The 21916-nt window shown below is 36.0% G+C and overlaps 4 protein-coding genes across 4 annotated transcripts; 2 read left to right on the top strand and 2 right to left on the bottom strand.

The window, feature by feature from the left end:
- The first annotated feature begins 1382 nt into the window (after positions 1-1382).
- Positions 1383-9598, top strand: cd79b (CD79b molecule, immunoglobulin-associated beta). The gene is made up of 5 exons (XM_067576517.1): positions 1383-1554; positions 3333-3629; positions 3749-3867; positions 5642-5695; positions 8608-9598. Exons 1-5 carry the CDS (start codon positions 1503-1505, stop codon positions 8695-8697), a joined length of 612 nt encoding a protein of 203 aa, XP_067432618.1. The 5' UTR covers positions 1383-1502; the 3' UTR covers positions 8698-9598.
- Positions 9599-9842: 244 nt separating this feature from the next.
- On the bottom strand, positions 9843-11207 carry LOC137171947 (interferon a3-like). The gene is made up of 5 exons (XM_067576157.1): positions 11074-11207; positions 10879-10965; positions 10612-10761; positions 10043-10123; positions 9843-9941 (listed from the first exon to the last, which is right to left on the bottom strand). The coding sequence occupies exons 1-5, from the start codon at positions 11203-11205 to the stop codon at positions 9843-9845; spliced, it is 549 nt and encodes a 182-aa protein (XP_067432258.1). The 5' UTR covers positions 11206-11207.
- Positions 11208-17078: 5871 nt separating this feature from the next.
- LOC137171900 (interferon a3-like) lies at positions 17079-18797 on the bottom strand. Its single transcript, XM_067576092.1, has 5 exons — positions 18620-18797; positions 18425-18511; positions 18161-18310; positions 17655-17735; positions 17079-17549 (listed from the first exon to the last, which is right to left on the bottom strand). Exons 1-5 carry the CDS (start codon positions 18749-18751, stop codon positions 17451-17453), a joined length of 549 nt encoding a protein of 182 aa, XP_067432193.1. The 5' UTR covers positions 18752-18797; the 3' UTR covers positions 17079-17450.
- Positions 18798-20434: 1637 nt separating this feature from the next.
- LOC137171710 (interferon a3-like) lies at positions 20435-21554 on the top strand. The gene is made up of 5 exons (XM_067575768.1): positions 20435-20566; positions 20675-20761; positions 20867-21016; positions 21270-21350; positions 21456-21554. The coding sequence occupies exons 1-5, from the start codon at positions 20435-20437 to the stop codon at positions 21552-21554; spliced, it is 549 nt and encodes a 182-aa protein (XP_067431869.1).
- The last annotated feature ends 362 nt before the right edge of the window (positions 21555-21916 follow it).

The raw sequence follows: 21916 nt of genomic DNA, 5'->3' as shown, positions 1-21916 counted from the left end.
ACTAAAGAAACCATAAAATATTCATATTTAAGAAGCTGGAATCAGAGAATTTGGACATTTTTTTCTTTAAAAAATGACTTAAAATGATGAATGGATCATCAAAATAGTTGCTGATTAATTTAATAGTTGGCTAACTTACCAATTAATCAACGAATCATCGCAGCTCTAATCTACTGATTATTAGTTATTAACCAGTTAATTGATAATTGTTTGGTCTATAAAGTAAACAATAAATAAATAGTGAAAAAATGTCCATCACAGTTTCCTAGACCCCAAGATGTCGTGATCAAATATCTTGATTTGTCTGACCACAGTCCAAAAACTCAAAGATATTCAGTTTACAATTATATAAATGATGATATTAATCGTCACAGTTCTAAAAAAAGATCTTAAAAATATCTTATATCATCAGTATGTGCATGGAATCATATAACAAAGCACTTTTCCATCCTTATTCAGACCCAAAACAATAAAAAAGCAAATTATTACTTCAATCAATAACAAAAACTATGAGCTACTTCGTCTCTACAGCAGATTCAACTCAGATTCATTCAGCAACTCAGATTTTTGAATCTGAGTTGCTGAATGAATCTTTGTGTAATGTGTTATCTGTTGCCGTTAATGTGTGTAGTCATATATTGCTTTTTTGTGTACACTGTGACTAATTCACCTTTCCTCCTTTTGCACATGCACAGTCTGTAACTGCAAGCATAATAATACCTTTCTTATCATTCACTGATACAGGCAGAGTACCAAACCTTATTACTTTTTTGGCACAGACCAAAATGTGTCCCAGGCAATGAATTTGGACCCGGTATTTGGACCTTGACAGCAAAATCTGACATGTAATGTCTGGTCAGATTTGTAACCTTGTTTACTTTTCTTTGATCAGATAGTTTCTGATTTAAATATACATTTTTTTTTGCCAATTTTACAGTATTTTATTAAGGCACAGTTCCTGTATGGCTGCTTGTGTAGGAAACAATTAACATTTTAGATCTTCTTCTGGCTTCTTTTGTTTAATGGATAAAAAGTTTTGTGACCCATGTTTATGTTTTAAAGGTATCAGAAAAGTGTTGTTCTGGTATTAATACTGAAACTCAGGTATTGCATTGGCACTAATATCGAAAATATCAAACGATACACAGCTCTAGACCAGATATATATATATAGACCATATATATAGATGTTTGTTATGTCCTGCAGCATCTCTCACGAACCCTTCTAATTTTCACAACATTGTTTCATCTGTCTAAAAAAAAACAAAAAAAACAAGGAGAATAAAGTTGGATGGGTTTTTAATGTTAAATGTGGGTTGTGAGAAGGTATTTTGGTTTGACGTTACGGTGCTCTTCCCCTCATTTGCCTGACATGAAAGCATGTGTAGTAACAGACAGCACACCCACTGGTGCAGACACTTCTTCTCCTTGTTCGCAGCGTTTTCATGACTGTAGAGAGATTTGGACGCACAGAGTTTGGAATATTTTTCTTTGCATGTCATCATGCGCTGGTTGCTTGCTAGATACTGCGGGCTTGCACTGATCTATCTGTCAGGTAAGTGTAAACTCTCGCAATACGATCGATTTAATAAGTGACTGAAAATGATGCTAAAACAGTCTTGGTGCTAAATATTAACATTAGTAAAATCCTGAATGTTACTACAGCAATATAGTTAGTCACATTAACATTTCACAATGGTTTATGCAGACATATCACAAACTATCATATTTTTTGTCTGTTTGACCACAACTTCACTGCATAGAAGTGTTTTGCATGTTATTTTCGACTCTACAGCACCATTACTTCCTGGCCATCTGGGGGAAAGAGGAAGTTGTTTTCTGAGACAAACAGTGTATAATATTATTGTCATGTTGATGAACCGATGTCTTCTTGGTTATTTTTTATATACAACATATAAGCGATCATCGACTTATTCCGTTCAGTTATCTGATCAACTTTATGTTAGACTTGTAGTGCGTTTTAGGGAAAGATGATAGAGGTAAAACAAGACAACAACTGATACTAACGTGTTGCAAACATTAAAAACAAACCACCACCTGAAAATCACCTGTTTACAACACAGGTGAAGACGTCAACAACCAAATACCCACAACGCTAATGTATACCTCATGTAGTTACAGGACGGGTCAACCAACGCATCAATTAGCATCATCCTCCTAGGGCTGCAACAAATTATTACTTTCATTGTCACTTAATGTGTTGATGATTTTTAAATCATTAATTATTTAGTCTATAAAATGTACAAAATTGTAAAAACAAAAAACCCAACACAAGTTATTGTCTCGTATAATCTATAAAATAGTGAAACAATATCCAAGAGTCTAATATGATATCTTCACATAACTGTTTTGTCCCACCAACAGACCAGCAATCATTACCCAAAAGGTATTCAATGTGCAACTTATAATAAACAGAGAAAAAGCAGCAAATCCTCACATTCAAGAAGCTGGAAGCCGGTGAATATTTGTCTCTTTTTTTACTTGATAAATTCCTTAAATGACTGTTTGATTATAAAAATACTTGTCTCATAATTTTCTCTTCTCTCATTCCTCAGCACTAGATGTCGACTGACATCAAATTAGTTGATTAATTGTTTAAAAGCCAAACATTCACTGGTTCCAGGTTTCCCACTTTGAATACTTGCTGCTTTTCTCTGTTTTATGTCATTGTAAATTCAATATATTTGAAATATAGACTGCTGGTCAGACAAAACAAGCAATGCGAAGAGAAACTTGGACTCTTGCAACCTTTTTCTTACATTTTAGAGACTTGACGATGAATCAGTTGATGAAAAAAATAATTGGCATTTGGCATGTTAATCAAAAATGAAAAAAATCATTAGTTGCAGCCTTTATGACTACAAGTAGCATCCTCATAGCATCATTGTGAGCAATAGTAACTCTCTGCATACTGCTTTATTTATACCTACACCATAGGTGAGCAGTAGGGACATAAGGTAAGCCCAAAACACAAAGACATTAGTTGAGCATCAGTTACCTCGAACATATAATTTAAAACATTGTCGATATACTGTATATATCTTTCTTCAGTAGAACGATGACTAAGATGTATTATCTTATCACTGTTAATATTTCTTATTACTACATCTTTGCTTAAGTAGAACTCCAGAAATAATCATTCTCTAATTTATTTACATCCACTTATTACATTACTCTTCTTGGCATTAAACGTGAAGCCAGCACCATATTGGAAGCATACTGCCAGTATACTCTTTGTCTAGAGAGATTTATAGTAACTGCCATTATAACTGTGTCACAATGTCCCTCAACCTTTTTTTTTTGTCTGTTCAGTGGCCCTGAATGAAGCCCAAGTGCTCACCCAGATACCCCGGTTCTATGGTGTGAAAACCAGGCAAACTGTGTATATATACTGTGAGAACTATTCAAGGCTGCAAGGTGAGGTGCAGTGGTACAAGACCAATGTGGATGGAAAAGAAGAAAAACAGATTACGCAAGGACCCAGGGCTGAGCTTCGTACAGGCGTAAAAAGCTGTCTTCAACTCATGGATTTGAACACTGAAGACAGTGGAGTGTACTTCTGCAGGATAAACAATATAACGGGACCTGGGACTGGACTGCAAGTTGTCAGTAAGTTGCTGTGACAACATGTCTTAGCCAGACTTTCAGATCTACAGCAACATAATTCATTATTTAATCTATTATGGTCTGTCCAGTTGTTCAAAACACACACATCTCTCTTCTCACAGGAAACGTGAACCTTCGTGAGGCTCTGTACAGAAGCAAGATGAAGGATGGTCTCATGGTCTTCCAGGGCCTACTGCTGGCTGTGTGTATTGCTGCTGTACTTCTACGCAAACACAGTCTGGTGAGAAACAAGACGCAAAACACAAAACACTAGAAAAAAAACCCAATGATATTTCTATTGAATCAATTAATCTTTTCCATAGTCCAAGGTGATGTCTTCAGAGTGTTTGTATTGTCTGACCAACTGTCCAAAGCCCAAAGATATTAAATTTACAGTTTCATAAAACACAGAAAAGCACCATATCTTCACATTCTCAAAGCTGGAACCAGCAAAAGTGATTAATCAGTCATCAAATTGTTTATATAGCACATGCAGCACTAGTTTTAACTCTTTACTGCATTAAAACTACGACCATACTGCCCAAGTTGGTTATTTGTCGGTACATCCACAAATCTGACAAACTGACAGCAACTGTAGCTTGCTGTGCCCGTCTTTGTGCTACATGCTGCATTAATTTGCTAAGATACTACAAAGCACGGCCTATTAATAAAATAAAAAGCTTAATCAAAGCGCAGCACGTTTTTACCGACATTTAGAAAAGTCTAGTATACACTAAATTGAAGCAATGGCAGAAAGTAACTGAGTTCATTTACTCAATTATTGTTCTTAGGTACAATTTTGAGGTACTTGTACTATACTCGAGTATTTCCATTTGATGCTACTTTATACTTCCACTCCACTACATTTCAGAGGGAAATATTGTACTTTCTACTCCACTACATTTATTTGACAGCTTTAGTTACTTTTCTGATGAAGATTTGACACAATGGATAATATAACAAGCTTTTAAAATACAACACATTGTTAAAGATGAAACCAGTGGTTTCCAACCTTTTTGGTTTTTGACGTCTTATTAATAGCCGTGTGTAGTCGGGGTCACATTTAAGATGTCTATTAGTTAACAGCTCCACCAAATAGTGATTTTTCCCTCTAAACTTCTCACATGGTTTCATTTCAATAAATGTTCAAATGATCCAATATTTCAGCAAAAATCAAAGATTATAGAAAAAGTCCAAAAACTGAAAACAGATTTGTGTATCAGAACTTTGTTTTTTCTTCTTTCCTCTCCCATTAATCATCTCACGACCCCTCAGATTTATCTGGTGACCCTTTGGAGGGGCCCAACCCCTAGGCTGGGAACCACTGGACTAAACTAGTTAACTGTATATAAAGTAGTTGAAACTAGCTCCACCTCCAGCAGCTACAACAGTAACATGCTGCTTACAAACTGATGCTTCAGTATTAATAATCTAATGATGTCATATATAATAATATATCAGTCACCAAACCACTACTTTTACTGCAATACTTTAACTACATCAAGCTCATAATACTTGCGTATTTTTACTTAAGCAGGATCCTTCTTGCATGACTTTTACTTACTTACCTTTACTTACTTAGGCTAAGTAAAGGATCTGAATACTTAGTAGCATTAAGTGCTAAACTACCAGCCATTTTATGAGTGTAAATTGCTGAATTTGAAACTACTTAAAGGTTGCAGAAGCTGCTCAAGCTGAAAAAAACATAACACCCAATTTTAAGTCCATGTATGAAGTTCCTGAGTAAGTCATTTTGACACCTGAAGCACCAACCTTCATGAAAGTATTGATGCAGTCCTGGTTTCCATGGCAACAAGAAGTTTTGATATGATTGTATATGTATGTAGATGCATAATTATTTTAAAAAGCTACTTCCACTGACAGTCAGATATTTTTTAGTGTTTATTTGTTAATTTTTGGTATATTTTGTACAATGTTTATCAATAGCTAACCCAAACTCTTTAACTGCATTCTTATTTTTCTCTTTTTCATTTCTTCTTTCTCTTTCTAAACAGCTCAAAGAGAAGGACAGCATATATGAGGAGCCCGAAACTGATCATATCTATGAGGTTTGTTCTACTGTCTCTGTTTTACATTAGCATTCATCAAAGATAAGGTAATTTCCTTCTGTCACGGTGGTCGTTTACATGTTACAGTGAACACACATCGCAGCTGTGTTTTTAAGAAGAAGAAGAAAAAAAAAAAACGTGCAAGACAGAGCAAGACACACACACACACACACACACACACACACACACACATGCACACACTCCTTGCTCCACTGAGCTTGTAGCCACAACTGTGTCTTCCTCTGTCAATAGGAGCCTTTACAGTAGGTTGTGTTAAGGAACCTCTAGTTTGCTAATAGAGGAATCTTTATGTAGCACCTGTCACGCAAAAAAATGTAGCTCAGAGTGCTTTACAGTAGGGCTGTAACTAGTTGTTTGATCTATTAAATGTCAAAGAAATGGTGAAAAATGTTGTTCGTAGTGTCTCAAAGCCCAAGATGCAAACTAAAATGTTGTTTTGTCCTGACCAACAGTGCACAACCCAAAGATATTCAGTTTACTATCATAGAAGATTAAAGCAACCAGAAAATATTCACATTTAAGAAACTGGAACACATTTTGTCTTTCTCAAAATGATTAATTGATTATCAAAATAGTTGCCAGTTAATTTTCTGTAACTAATCGATTAATCGACTAATCATTGCAGCTCTACTTTACTTTACCGTAGAAGAAAACAACAGAACATTTATCAAGAGAAAGCAGATAACATAAATATGTGGACATAACATACTTTACATAAAGTAAAAGGTAAAAGTTAGTTTAAAATATAAATATAGTAGTGATAGCCTCTACATAAAAAATAAGTAAAAATAGAGTTTGGGTCAGAAACTGCAGACAGTAGCTTTACTGAAGCTCTTTGCCTGACTGTTTGGAACAGTCTGCAGCAGAGAGTTCATGGATCTGAGCAGTCTGCCGAGGACATATCGCTGCAGCATGTCAACCATATAGTCAAGGGCGAGTTCATAAACAGAATAACATGCACAGAATGAGGATCTTACTAAAATTGTACCGTGAGACCAGAACAGCGACTTGATCTCATCTCTTTGTTTCTATTAAAACTCTGACAGTAGCATTCTGTACAAGCTGTTACTGACTGAGAGGCATTAGGGACACCTGATAACAAGGCATTGCACTTGTCAAGCCTTCTACCAAAATCTGGATTACCAACTCCGGACCCCCAGGGGCCCCAAAAGCCTCAGGTTTAATCTGCAGCACTGAAGTACAGTATCAACTATGACAGGTCCCCCATTCTCCATCCATGGAGTCTGTGTCAAAGTCTAATTTTAAGACATTCATTGTTTTAGTTTATATTGGGCTCTTTATCAATAAGTCTGTCAATTATTTTGTTTAATACTCTATTGATAGTTCAGTGTATAAAATGCCAGAAAACAGTGAGAAATGCATTATTCCCCCAAATTTACAAATTCAAATTACTTGTCTGTCCAAAAGATGTTTCATGGAAAACTAGCAAATATTCACCTTTAAGAAGCTGCTATCAGTGGAAAAAAAAAGACATAAACTATTAATCTATTATCAAAATTGTTGACAATTAATTTTTGTGTCAATTGATTAATTAACTGTTTAATCATCTAATCATTTCAGCTGTTAAGTTCTACCATGTATAGTGGGGGTCAAAGGCCCAACAACAGAAGGTTAATCTGGCCTTTCATGTTCTTTAAATGACAGATTGATTATATGCAACAGGAAAGTTGGATCCAAATCAACTTGCATTTGATGTGCTGAGATAGACACTTTAATGCATCTCTACATTCAAGTCAAAACCATTGATCTTAAAGATAATTAACCAGCCATGTTTGAAATACCAAGAAGATTGTTTAAAATCATTTACTGCTCTTCTGAAGTCTTTGGGGATTCCAGTTTTTAAAAAAAAGGCTGTTTTTGCGTCTGTAAACAAAAATGGCAGCCTGCCTGCTTCCTGATTAGGAAACAGAATTGCAACTTGGAAAATAGGTTAAAAATCTTTTTTTTATCGTGCAACGGACGTAATATTTTTTCATCCAGATGTTTCGAGGAGTCTTTGAGTAAGTAAGTGTTAAAGCCGGTTAAAGGGGCTCACAGTTTTTCAAAGTCTTTCTTAAAACAATAGTCAGGAGTCCAAATGAACATCGAAACAGGTTTTTCTTGCCATAATCATTCCTCCTGTTCATACTGACCATTAGAAGATCCCTTCATAATGCACTTAAAATGTAAGTGATGGGGGACAAAATCCTCAGTCCTCCTTCTGAGCAAAAATGTACAAAAAGGTTTATCTGAAGCTAATATGAAGCGTCAGCGTCCAAATGAGTCAAATCAAGTAGATATCTTTCAACGTTACAGTCTTTATAGTGCCAAAGTTCCTCTTTTTGTTACTTTTCTTCCACTGCAGCTCAACAGGGAAACACTGTCCGCGGAAACACAAAGAGGGAATTTGATGCTAAAAAGACTGTAAATGTGTCAGATATCCACTTGATATGACTAACTCAGACTGCTGAAGCCTCATATAAGCTTCACAGGGACTTTTAAATCCACACTGTGGATTTTGGCCACAAAATTGTGAACCTATCCTTTAATCTTTTAGAGAAAACAATGGTTGTCTTTGTGACTCCAGTGTATGAACTCGGACTGGTGCTGCTAAAGCAACAGATAATAAGCAAAAGAGTTTATTAATATTCATGATCTTTACAGTAACCATTTTTCTGTATTAACCAACTCCACATCTTTATCTTTATCTGTCATGCCTGAAGCATTGATGCAAATAAAAGCAGTACTGATGTTAGTCAGTAGCTGCACTTTAACTATTTTATAGCTTTTCATCACATGATCTTAAATTTTGAGAGTGGAATTTGTCAATTCCCATATGGGACTCACATATATATGTAACATGACTAAAATAGATTTATTTCTGTCTTTAGGGCCTGGCGATTGAGACGTGTGGAGGAGGTCTGTATGAGGAACTGTCTGTGTACACCCAGGCTGAAGGAGGTGAGGCCCCATGGGAGTGAGGCTGACAAAATTTGACTACTTTTCACCTCACCACGTCGACAGCCTTCTCACTTATAAGTTGTACAGTTAAAATAATAGTTTGAGTCTTTAATGCTCCTGCTCAGATTTGGATATATCATTTTCTGCTTTGTTTATAAATCTGCATACATAATCTACAGAAGCAGCTCTCAACCTGGGGTCCAGGGACCCCCAGGGGTCCTTGAGGGGGTTTCAGGGGGGTTCCAGAAAAATGTTGAATATTTTAATTTCACTATTATTTCATTGACTAGAAATTAGCCCAGTGAATGAATGTATAAGAATGACTATTCTGTTAATAGGTTTCACACTCTTCACTATTAATCTGCCAATATACAGTATAGACAGTTATGGAATGACTAAATCTTATCAGATGGGGATCCCTGAAACTACATCTTGTCAAATATGGGTCCGCAGCCTGATATGTATCAATCTGGGGGTCCTTGACACCAGAAAGGTTGAGAACCACTGCTCTACAATGCTTCCTATAAGCTAGTGCTGTTGATTTTACGCTATTCAGTAACACTGCATTGAATTAATCTGATGTGATCTGAAGTCCACTGAAGTGTAAATGAACCACTCGACAACACAATTCAGACTCGACAGCTTAAAACTCAGCTGACGTTTTGGTGCTTCAAGAGGATTTTATATAAATTGTATTGTGTGTGATTTTATAATGACTTCTCTGACTTGAAAATGTAATGTCTATATTATATTGTATTCATAGTAGGTGTAAGAACATGCTCATCATAAAACTTTTTGAGAGGTTTTATCATAGAAGAAGGACCTACATGTTCCTGTTGTTTGCTCTGTAAAACATCTGTGTGCCTTTTGTGTATGTAATAGGAATGAAAACAATAAAAACATTTCCATTTGCTGGAGAAAGCCTTATTTTTTATTGGTTATTACAGGTAACCATGTCAAGAAAATCTATTTTCTGAAATGCATTGCATGCAAGATAAACGAGTTGAACATCTTGATATAACTGATGTGTAGAATATTAACTATTTGACTAATCAATGAATACAGAAGTAAACATAATAAATAAGCTATAAATATATAAATAAATAAATAGATTAGCAAATAAATTAAGATATTCTTAATCTGACAAGCAGATAACAGACAGGTTTCAGTTGGTGGTGAGTAGAGATGAAGCCAGCTGGTCGGCTCTGAATAGATGGATTTTAATTTCCCTCCTGATCAGCTCCCAGGCTTCAGCACTGTGACCCTACAGACAGAAGAATATTATTATTAAAACATAGATAGATAGATAGATAGATAGATAGATAGATAGATAGATAGATAGATAGATAGATAGTGTAGACTTACCATTCGTCCAAGGATATGGCCTGAGAGTCTCTTGAAATACATCTGCAGCTTCTTGTTCTTCTTGTGGCTGTTGCTCCCATTCTAAATGAATAAAAAGTCAAATGATTTAAGAAAATAGTTTTTAACCTGTCTTACAAAAAGCAGTGTGTAGTCTGGGTCACATTTAAGATGTCTATGAGCTCCATCAAATAGTGATTTTTCTCTCCGATCTTGTTATTGTTTAATTTCAATAAATGTTCAAATGATCCAGTATTTCAGCAAAAATCAAAGATTAGAGAAAAAGTCCAAAAACTGAAGACAGATTTGTGTATAAGTGTATCTTGTTTTTTCTTCTTTCCTCTCCCATTAATCATCTCACAACCCCTCAGATTTATCCTATGACCCTTTGGAGGGGCCCGACCCCTAGGTTGGGAACAGTTAGACAAAACTAGTGAACTGTACTTTTACTTAAGTAGGTTTTTTCAAGCAGGATTGTTACTTGTAGTATTGAACATGCTGCAAAAATCAATCATCAATCTTTTAATGTGAGAACAAGTGAGACTATGTTCCTCCACATTTCTGAGACTTACACAGGAGCGCAGACCATCAGCCTGCTGGGTGACAACATTGAGAAAGTCCTCCACTGTCTTCTCCTCCCATGATGTAGAGTTATGAGCCTCCTCAAACAAGGCAGCCGTCTGCTCCAGAATCTGCACAATGAAACCAAGACGCTCCCCAACCTGGAAGAAGAAGAAGAAGACGATCAATCACAGATTACTAAAGACAATAAACAAGTCATACAGTATATTATATTTTGCATCTACAATTGCAGTGGTTAAAAGTTGAGGATGACTTACTGATGCTTTGGACGCCTGAGTGTACAGATCATGAGGGAAGGCCACTTCCAGTTCAGCATCCTCAGTGGTGTTGGTAGAATTATTAGCCTGCATCACACACAAACAAATCATGTGTTAAAGTATAGAAAATTAAGTAAAGTGAGTCCATTAAGATAACTAAATCACTGTAAACAACATTTTAAAAAGCACACTTACCATCGTATCCAGTAGCTCCAAAGAGTTTTCAGTGTGCTGTCTGAATTTATGACCCAACCATCTGCAGCTCAGCGAGGATCCTGCGCTGTACAGACTGAGGAGCAGACAAGCAAAGAAAATCCTGTTCATCATTTTTAAAAAGGTGTAAATTGCTTTTGTGTGGAGCAAATTCAGATGAGTCCTGGTGATCTGTTTGAGCAGACCTGCAGAGCCTCATTTATATCAGTGCGCACTTTTTTCATTTTCTAAACACCTGTGGGAAACACTTTGTGTGGCTTTCACATTTCAGAATTGAATTCACATCAGTATGAAAGATTTATCCCACAATAAGTAAATATCACTGTAAAGTTAAAATATCACACCTGGTATGTATTAAAAAGGACTAAACTGCTATATAGTAATACCAAAGACAATGCATGTTATAGAATACCTAAAAAACATAAAATCAAACACAGTTCACTAATGATAACGTTGGAATAACTCAGTATTCCATTTTGGAAATTATGGGATTATTATAGGAATATTATTGTGATTTTTCAAGGGCAACTAATAATAATAATAATGATAATAATACTTTTATTTAAATAGCACTTCTTAAGTTACAAAGTGTTCTACATAAAATGAAAAAATACAATAAAAACTCAACAATGAATAGAATAATATAATAAAATGATAAAATACAATGAAATATAATAACACTAATAGTAAAATCAATGTTACAAATAATAGGCCTAGAGATTTGTGGACACCCAAAATTATTTCTCCTTGACTGTAATCCCTGTCACTGATAAAGGTTTTAGGATATTTGAACATTTATTTAAACATTTAATTTCTTTAGTTTATAGTGTTTATAGTTTATAGTTTATAGTTTTTGTATTTTTCAGATTTCAGGCATTGTCTTTGATGACATCATCACCTGTCTTTCAGCCTGCACGTTGGTCAATGAGATGAAAAATGTATTAAAAAGAGATAATTGTTGGAATTGCATCATAAGTTCTGTGTGGACTAAAAAAATAATCATTCATTAATAAAATTACAAGCGTGATTACAATGTGTCCACTCAGTGCAGTAAATGGGAAGTTCCCACAAAGAGAAAATGAAAGTCAGTGTGTGACTGCGGCCTGTGCAGTGACGCTCATTCATTCAACTGATCAGTGACATTTCAGCTTGTTTTCAGCAGAATGTGGCTGCTTGTACATGAGAACCAGGAAACTTATTGAAGGGGGATTCTCCTTCACCTTTTAATTTTACAGATTAGTAGCCTATTATATTTGACCCGTACGTCACAAGTGTGTGAAAAGTAATCAGCATGTATTGATTGTGTTTTATTTCTATGGTAGCTTTATTGTATTTTCAATTTGTGGTTTGTAGCATGTGTGTGTGTGTTTTTTCAAAAGCCTATAAGATATATGAATCAAAAAAGGCTATTACATTTTAGGCTAAATTATGCTATTAATACTATGCAGTCTACAGTATGATTCAGTAAATATTATTTCTGTCCCATGCATTGAAAACAAACCTAAATTGATTAGGTTTTGAGTTTATTTGTTTACACATACTCAAAACATAAAAGTTGATATACACAGAAACAACAAAGCAAAAATAACCCTCCAAGAGCCTTGTTCAGGGCATTCTCCAATGAATACTGATGTAGGGTATTAAACTGGTAATTAATGGTTAGGCCTAAATTATTGTTTTATAATATAGGCCTATAGTAAGTCAATGGTTGCCAACCTTTTTGTCTTAGACCCCTGTGACCCCTCACTACAAGGTATGGCCTCAGAATGAACATGAGTTGTAGACATTTTTCCTTCTTTGATTGTTTCAATTGAAGGATTTTCTCAGTGTCCCAGTCTGGCCCTATGTCCCTCCACCAGTCCACCAGATACCCTTGGACTTTTTCCCTGTTTGTTGAACTGGACTGAGTGGCAGTAGGTCCTTGAAGTTGAAATTAAGGATTGCTTTCACACTGAAATGTGACTGAGGAGTTTGACACAACTAGTTAGGTGTCTAAGATGCAGCAATTTATACACCAGGCAGTTTATTTCACGTCTTCTGTATTTACATTCAGGGCATTTAGCAGGCGCTCTTATCCAGAGACTGACAGGCGTTTGTTCAATGGCTGGGCTCTCTAACTTATCCTCAACACAAAATGAGTTTGTTAACATTTGTTTCTGTAGATTTGAATAATTTGCATTTACAGCCTCTGTGTGCCATGTGAGAAGAACTGCATCATTTTGCTTTTGTTATTTGGCTTTAATCTGTTTTTTATAGTATAGGAGAATGCAAATGCTTATGTTTAACTACTCTGACTGTGCTTACAGCCTTGCTATACATATATATCCCTGCAAGCACCATTTTCTATCTCATTGTGTTTTCTGGGTTTTTGGTTTCATTGTGTTTTCTGGGTTTTTGGGTTTCTGTTTGCTCTTAGTTTTTCCTCCTGTGTCCCCAGCCTGCTTTTCTCGCCACACTTCCCTCCACACCTGCCCTGCATCAGTCTCGTTCACCCTGCCCTGCTGCCTGCGTCTTCAACCAGCCAGTCAGCTCCCAGCCTGCCTTTGTGTCTTGCCACCTGTTCCTTGTTGTTTCATTAGTTCAGTTTGTATTTAAGTCCTCGTTTTCAGTTCAGTCTTGTTGGATCCTTTGTTCTGTCATGCTTACTTCTGTCTTGTTTAGGTTTGTCCAGTTTGGTTCTGCTTTGCCTGCATTATCGTGAATAAAGTGCTATTCTTCAGTTTTACATTGCATTCCTGCGTTTGGGTCCATCTCTTGCTATTCTCCTGACACAGAGCCCGAAGAGGTAAAAGCATTTCACAAGAAAAAAGCAAATATATACACAAATTTGTGTCAGAAAGATTTAATGACACAAATTTCTTTATCATCTTATGACCAGACTGAATGCATTCATACAAGCAATGTACTCCAGAATTGAATATTGAAATACACAATCTCAACAAAATTGCAGACAGTATGTATCAACATCTCTGTCCAGGGTCTTAACAATATCGAAATATCTAAACAAACAAAAAAATCCCTTCCATCTCATACCCCCAGATTAATCTTGGGATTTCTAGAGGGTCCCTCCTCCCTATGTTGGGCACCAATGATATAAATGTTTGTTGTTCAGCATAATTTATCCTCATTTCTTTATACTTCATTTTAAAAAAACAACTGCATGGCCATTCAGAGTTGGACTCTGTGAATGCTAGGAATGCTATGTGCAGAGTTTAACACTACAAGGCTGTTTTTACATCTGCTGAAGGGGGGAAGTTTCTCTATGCTCACCTCAAATCTGAGTCAAAGGGGTGTACAATATGATTAGTGACATCACAACTAGTTTGGAGCCAATCGAAGGCCAGTAGACAAGTTCCACAAGTGTGATATTAAAGCCTGCAGTGCACATACACTGAGAATGAACTTTTCAGTGAAGTAGGAGACATTTTGTGTCAAACAGTTAAACTTTTGAAATGAAACATATTTGCATTGGGTTATTTTGAAGATTTTTAACAAGGTAATTTAACTTTTGTTCATGGAAAAAACATGTCAGACACAATTTATTATGATAAGCTGAGGATTTTTATATGCCCTAAAACATCTCTAAAGGGGATCTTTAAGTTTTCTTGTTTCTGCTTAACATTTTGTGTGGGCTGTACGGGAATAGATGTAACTATCAGAAAACTGCCCTTGCATTTCTGTTGATTATCAGCAGATATGGTGCTTATGTTCTTGCATTTATATTGTCAATTTTATTGTTCAATACAGTATAAAGTGACTAATTTAATCTCAGAAATCACTTAGATAGACAGAAATATGAAATATAGGGGAAAGACAGTGTTTACTGACAACCCCAAAATTCAGAAATTTATTAAAATCACTACAGATAAAATCTTTAATTGTACTATGGCGCCCCCTGTTGACTCAAAGTAGTATGTAATGCCTAATACAAGAGTTGTAAAGCATCATATTTTCATACAAACTCAAAATTTCATTACTACCAGACTATTTCTGATTTAAGTCCATGTCAACACTTTGCTTGTAATGCTTGACCTTATAATGGATGTATAATGTGTAGGGTAAAGCCCCTGCATGTTTTGAAGGCAGACAGCACAAACCTCAAGCGACAGACCAGCTCTTTCTTCAACCCCCCAGGAATGCTGGCCAATAATATATAAGGGAGAGTCCCAAACTCCTCACTGACCAGACCATTAAACGACCTCCTGCAAACAGAAAGGATCAGATAAGGAACCTCCCTCCCCTCCCCATCTCCTGCATGGTCACCAAACCAGACCACTGACCCAAACCACCTTTGATCCTTCAAGCTACAAGAGCCAGCAAGATGGGAAGACAAATTCACACCCCGGTGTGAATTGATAGTACCGTTTGGATAAATGACCCCCACCATTGGTTATCATAACTCACCTCTAAGAGCCAGTCACACACACAGAGGAGCTGGCACCAACTTGAATCCCACTGTGGATTTTGACTTTCAGGACTTGAATGACCAACCCAAGAACTAATCAAGGAACAAACCGGCATAAGGCACAAGACATGCTGCACAATATGCCATGCCCCAGTGACATACAGACACTCACAGACATTTACCAAAACAAACACACACACACACACACACACACACACACACACACACACACACACACACAGTCAAATGACATGGACCCCTGCTGTTTGCAGTCGGATCAAGGAGAACAGAGGACTGTAAAACCCATGGACTTACAAATGTAGTTTTAGATTTTGTCTGGACAATTAATATTGTATGTTAGTATGTGTGTGTATATTGCAATATGTGTCACGTACTTTGATTATATTTTTTTCCACTCATTTTGAGCCAAGAAATGTACCACAAACATAATTCCATCATCCTTGATAACACTAACATCATGTTTAGTACCATTCTGCTTGTTTCACTCTCCAAACGCTAAAGCTACTATCAGAAATATCATCAAAATTAAGAATCATGCAATTGCTAAATTGTAAATACTTTGATTATTGGAGTAACCATAATCAGGAGTTGAACCCACCTGTCCATGAACAGGAGGGGACTGACTCCGCTCCCCCAGAACTCTGCAACCCCTGGGGTTGGCCAGGATGCACCTTCTGGGCGGCAGACTGAAACTTTAAAACAGTGTCTTATCTGAGACTCTGGGCTGTTTTTGTTTAGGTAGCTTTTTAGGGCTTTTCTTGGACCTTAAAAGACCTACTCCCTTGCAAAATCATAGTTAAGATTAATAGCAATCATAATTCTAATTGACCCCTCTTGTGTGGCCAACAAGGAAGACTATTTCCCTATTATTATACCTACTCTAATATGAGTGATGTCGCTGGACAAATATTTTCATGTTGGAGTTGTGTACAATAATAACTAATAATTCCCCCATGAAATCATAAAGCTATTTGAGTGCACAAATTCCTACAAATGACAACACAGTGTCCATGTTTGTGGTCTATAAGGTACAGAAATTATGTCTTTCATGGTTTAGCAAAAGAACAAAGAATATGAGCTTGTCATGGCATTGATTCATTTTAGGTAAAAAGGTAGAAATATTTGGCTGGATTGGATGATATTCTCATTTTTTTTATATACTCAACATCTTTGGGTTTTTGACTGTTGGTCTTTTGACTATTGATAATGAAAATAACTGTTGCAGCCTGTAATAACACTAACTTGCCCCAAGTTTTCTGTGTGCAATTTGATTTAAAAGTCTCTATTCCAGGTTCGTATTTGATATTGTACTTCAGTGGTGCAAATTTATAACAAAGTTGTGATTAATCAAATTATGTAGACCCAAATGATGTGGAGTAAACCTGGGCTTTTGGGGACCCTAGGGATCTGGGGTCCCCTGGGGTGTTGCCTGCTTTGCCCAGTTACTAATCCAGCCTTGAGTATTACTCTTCAGTTTTTTAATTCTCTGACTTGATCATTTAACATAACTTCTATCTTGCACCTGCAGTAGGTGTAAGTCCTTGTACATGATCATCAGACATGTTTGTGAGAGGTATTATTATAGAAATTACCCTAAATGTTCCTGCTGTTTACTTGTGCTTATTAAAAAGAAAATCTGTATTCCCTTTGTTTATGTAACAGCAATAAAAAACAAAAGTAAGAATATTTCCATTTGCATCATTTTTTATTGGTTATAACATGTAATGTAATGTAAAAAAAAAACAACAAATCTTCATTTTGCTCAATGCTAAAAATCAACACAGTCAACCAATCAGCTGTTGGGTACTAAAACAGCTCAATAAATAAACTGATAAATAAATAAAGACATAAGTAAATAAATAGAATAATAAATAAATAAACTGCATGTAAGCAAATAATGTAACACACTCTCAGTCTGACACACAGACAGGTTTCAGTTGGTGGTGAGTAGAGATGAAGCCAGCTGGTCGGCTCTGAATAGATGGATTTTAATCTCCCTCCTGATCAGCTCCCAGGCTTCAGCACTGTGACCCTACAGACAGAAGAATATTATTATTAAAACATAGATAGATAGATAGATAGATAGATAGATAGATAGATAGATAGATAGATAGATAGATAGATAGTGTAGACTTACCATTCGTCCAAGGATATGGCCTGAGAGTCTCTTGAAATACATCTGCAGCTTCTTGTTCTTCTTGTGGCTGTTGCTCCCATTCTAAATGAATAAAAAGTCAAATGATTTAAGAAAATAATTTTTAACATGTCTTACAAAAAGCAGTGTGTAGTCAGGTTCACATTCAAGATGTCTATGAGTTGTTGAGAGAAAAATTCCAAAAACTGAAAACAGATTTGTGTATCAAAATTTTGTTTTTTCTTCTCTCCTCTCCCATTTATTATCTCACACCCCTCAGATTTATCTGGAGACCCTTTGGAGGGGCCCAAACCCTAGGTTGGGAACCACTAGACTAAACTAGCCAACTGTACTTTTGCTTAAGTAGGATTTTTCATGCAGGACTTTTAGTTGTAGTATTGAGTATTTTTACATAGCTGTATTGTTAATTCTAGATCTGAATTCCTCTTCCATCATTCTTATATGTGAGAACAAGTGAGACTATGTTCCTCCACATTTCTGAGACTTACACAGGAGCGCAGACCATCAGCCTGCTGGGTGACAACATTGAGAAAGTCCTCCACTGTCTTCTCCTCCCACGATGTAGAGTTATGAGCCTCCTCAAACAGGGCAGCCGTCTGCTCCAGAATCTGCACAATGAAACCAAGACGCTCCCCAACCTGGAAGAAGAAGAAGACGATCAACCACAGATTGCTACAGACAATAAACAATTCATACAGTATATTATATTTTGCAATTACAATTGCAGTGGTTAAAAGCTGAGGATGACTTACTGATGCTTTGGACGCCTGGGTGTACAGATCATGAGGGAAGGCCACCTCCAGTTCAGCATCCTCAGTGGTGTTGGTGGAATTATTAGCCTGAATCACACACAAACAAATCGTGTGTTAAAGTATAGAAAATTAAGTAAAGTGAATCCATTTAGATGATTAAATCAATATAAACAACATTTCAAAAAGCACACTTACCATCGTATCCAGTAGCTCCAAAGAGTTTTCAGTGTGCTGTCTGAATTTATGACCCAACCATCTGCAGCTCAGCGAGGATCCTGCGCTGTACAGACTGAGGAGCAGACAAGCAGACAAAATCCTGTTCATCATCTTTAAAAAGGTATAATTTGCTTTTGTGTGGAGCAAATTCAGATGTGTCCTGGTGATCTGTTTGAGCAAGCAAACCTGCAGCGCCTTATTTAAAGGAGTGAGCACCTTTTTCATTTTCTAAACACCTGTGGGAAACACTTGTGTGACTTTTACGCGGTTAAATGGTCAAAATCGGAACAACGTGTCACACATTTCAGATTTGAATTTGCGTCCGTATGAAAGATTTATCCCACAATAAATAACTATTACAGCTAAGTTAAAATATCACGCCTGTTACGTATTAAAAAAGACTGAACTCTATATTAACACCAAAGACAATGCATGTTATAGAATACCTAAAAAAACATAAAATCAAACACAGTTCACTATTGATAACATTGGAAAAGCTCAGTATTCGATATGGGAAATTATGTGATTATCATTTTTCAAGGGCAAATAATAATAATAATAAAAGTTAAAATATGACGCTTGGTACATACACTGCAACAATTGTTCAGGGATGGTTTGAGGAACATGACAAAGACTTCAAGGTGATTTTTTCCAAAAGTCTATAAGGACAAGAGATGTGAATCAAATTAGACTATTAATACTCTGCAGTTGACTGTACAAGCAGCCACATTCTGATGAAAACAAGCTGAAATGTCACTGATCAGTTATGAATGAGCGTCACTACGCAGCCGCAGTCACACACTGACTTTTCATTTTCTCTTTGTGGGAACTTCCCATTTACTACACTTAATGGACACATTGTAATCACGCTTGTAATTTTATCAATGAATGATTGTTGTTCGTTCACACAGAACTGATGATGCAATTCCAACAATTATCTCTTTTTAATACATTTTCCATCCATTGACCAGCGTGCATAATGAAAGACAGGTGATGACGTCATCAAAACGATGTCTGAAATCTCAGAAATACAAAAACACTGTAAACTAACGAAATTAAATACATAAATAAATGTTCAAATACCCTAAAACCTTTATCAGTGACAGGGATTACATTCAAAGAGAATTAATTTTGGGTGTCCACAAATTTCTAGACCTACTATTTATAACATTGATTTTATTATTGGTGTTATTACATTTCGATCTATTTTATCATTTTAGTATATTATTCTATTAATTGTTGGGTTTTTATTGTATTTTTTCATTTCATGTAGAACACTGTGTAACTTGTTTTAAGAAGTGCTATTTAAATAAAGGTATTATTATTATTATTATTCTTACTTGTCCTTGAAAAATCGCACTAATATTCCTATAATAATACCATAATTTCCAATATTGAATTCTGACTTATTCCAACATTATCATTAGTGAACTGTGTTTGATTTTATGTTTTTTAGGTATTCTATAACATGCATTGTCTTTGGTATTACTATATAGCAGTTTAGTCCTTTTTAATACATACCAGGTGTGATATTTTAACTTTACAGTGATATTTACTTATTGTGGGATAAATCTTTCATACTGACACGATATCAAATCTGAAATGTGTAACATGTTATGTTGCGATTTTGACCTTTACCTAACGGCGTGAAAGCCACACAGTGTTTCCCACAGGTGTTTAGAAAATGAAAAAGGTGCTCACTCCTTTAAATGAGGCGCTGCAGGTCTGCTCAAACAGATCACCAGGACTCATCTGAATTTGCTCCACACAAAAGCAAATTATACCTTTTTAAAAATGATGAACAGGATTGTCTTTGCTTGTCTGCTCCTCAGTCTGTACAGCGCAGGATCCTCGCTGAGCTGCAGATGGTTGAGTCATAAATTCAGACAGCACACTGAAAACTCTTTGGAGCTACTGGATACGATGGTAAGTGTGCTTTTTAAAATGTTGTTTATATTGATTTAATCATCTAAATGAACTCACTTTAATTCATTGTCTGTACTTTAACACATGATTTGTTTGTGTGTGATGCAGGCTAATAATTCCACCAACACCACTGAGGATGCTGAACTGGAGGTGGCCTTCCCTCATGATCTGTACACCCAGGCGTCCAAAGCATCAGTAAGTCATCCTCAGCTTTTAACCACTGCAATTGTAATTGCAAAATATAATATACTGTATGTCTGTAGTAATCTGTGATTGATCGTCTTCTTCTTCTTCTTCCAGGTTGGGGAGCGTCTTGGTTTCATTGTGCAGATTCTGGAGCAGACGGCTGCCCTGTTTGAGGAGGCTCATAACTCTACATTATGGGAGGAGAAGACAGTGGAGGACTTTCTCAATGTTGTCACCCAGCAGGCTGATGGTCTGCGCTCCTGTGTAAGTCTCAGAAATGTGGAGGAACATAGTCTCACTTGTTCACACATTAAATGATTGTTGATTGATTTTTGCAGTGTTGGAAGAAGAATTCACATCTTTTACTAATACAGCAATATAAAAATACTCAATACTACAAGTAACTCAACTCAACCCAACTCATAGACATCTGAAATGTGAGCCTGACTACACACTGCTTTTTGTAAGACATGTTAAAAACTATTTTCTTAAATCATTTGACTTTTTATTCATTTAGAATGGGAGCAACAGCCACAAGAAGAACAAGAAGCTGCAGATGTATTTCAAGAGACTCTCAGGCCATATCCTTGGACGAATGGTAAGTCTACACTGTCTATCTATCTATTTATCTATCTATCTATCTATCTATCTATCTATCTATCTATCTATCTATGTTTTAATAATAATATTCTTCTGTCTGTAGGGTCACAGTGCTGAAGCCTGGGAGCTGATCAGGAGGGAAATTAAAATCCATCTATTCAGAGCCGACCAGCTGGCTTCATCTCTACTCACCACCAACTGAAATCTGTCTGTGTGTCAGACTGAGTGTGTTACATTATTTGCTTACATGCAGTTTATTTATTTATTATTCTATTTATTTACTTATGTCTTTATTTATTCATCAGTCTACTTATTGAGTTGTTTTAGTACCCAACAGCTGATTGGTTGACTGTGTTGATTTTTAGCATTGAGCAAAATGAAATATTTTTTAAAAGATTTTTTACATGTTACATCCCATGTTATAGCCAATAAAAAATGATGCAAATGGAAATATTTTGGGCTTTTTATTGCTGTTACATAAACAAAGGGAATGCAGATTTTTCCTTTTAATAAGCACAAGTAAACAACAGGATCGTTTAGGGTAATTTACATAGAAACAAACAT

This window comes from Thunnus thynnus, chromosome 20 (genome assembly GCF_963924715.1).
Source record: "Thunnus thynnus chromosome 20, fThuThy2.1, whole genome shotgun sequence".
NCBI classification, from domain to species: Eukaryota; Metazoa; Chordata; class Actinopteri; order Scombriformes; family Scombridae; genus Thunnus; species Thunnus thynnus.
Note: the sequence above shows the minus strand (reverse complement) of the source record. Positions and strands in the feature narration are given on the sequence as shown.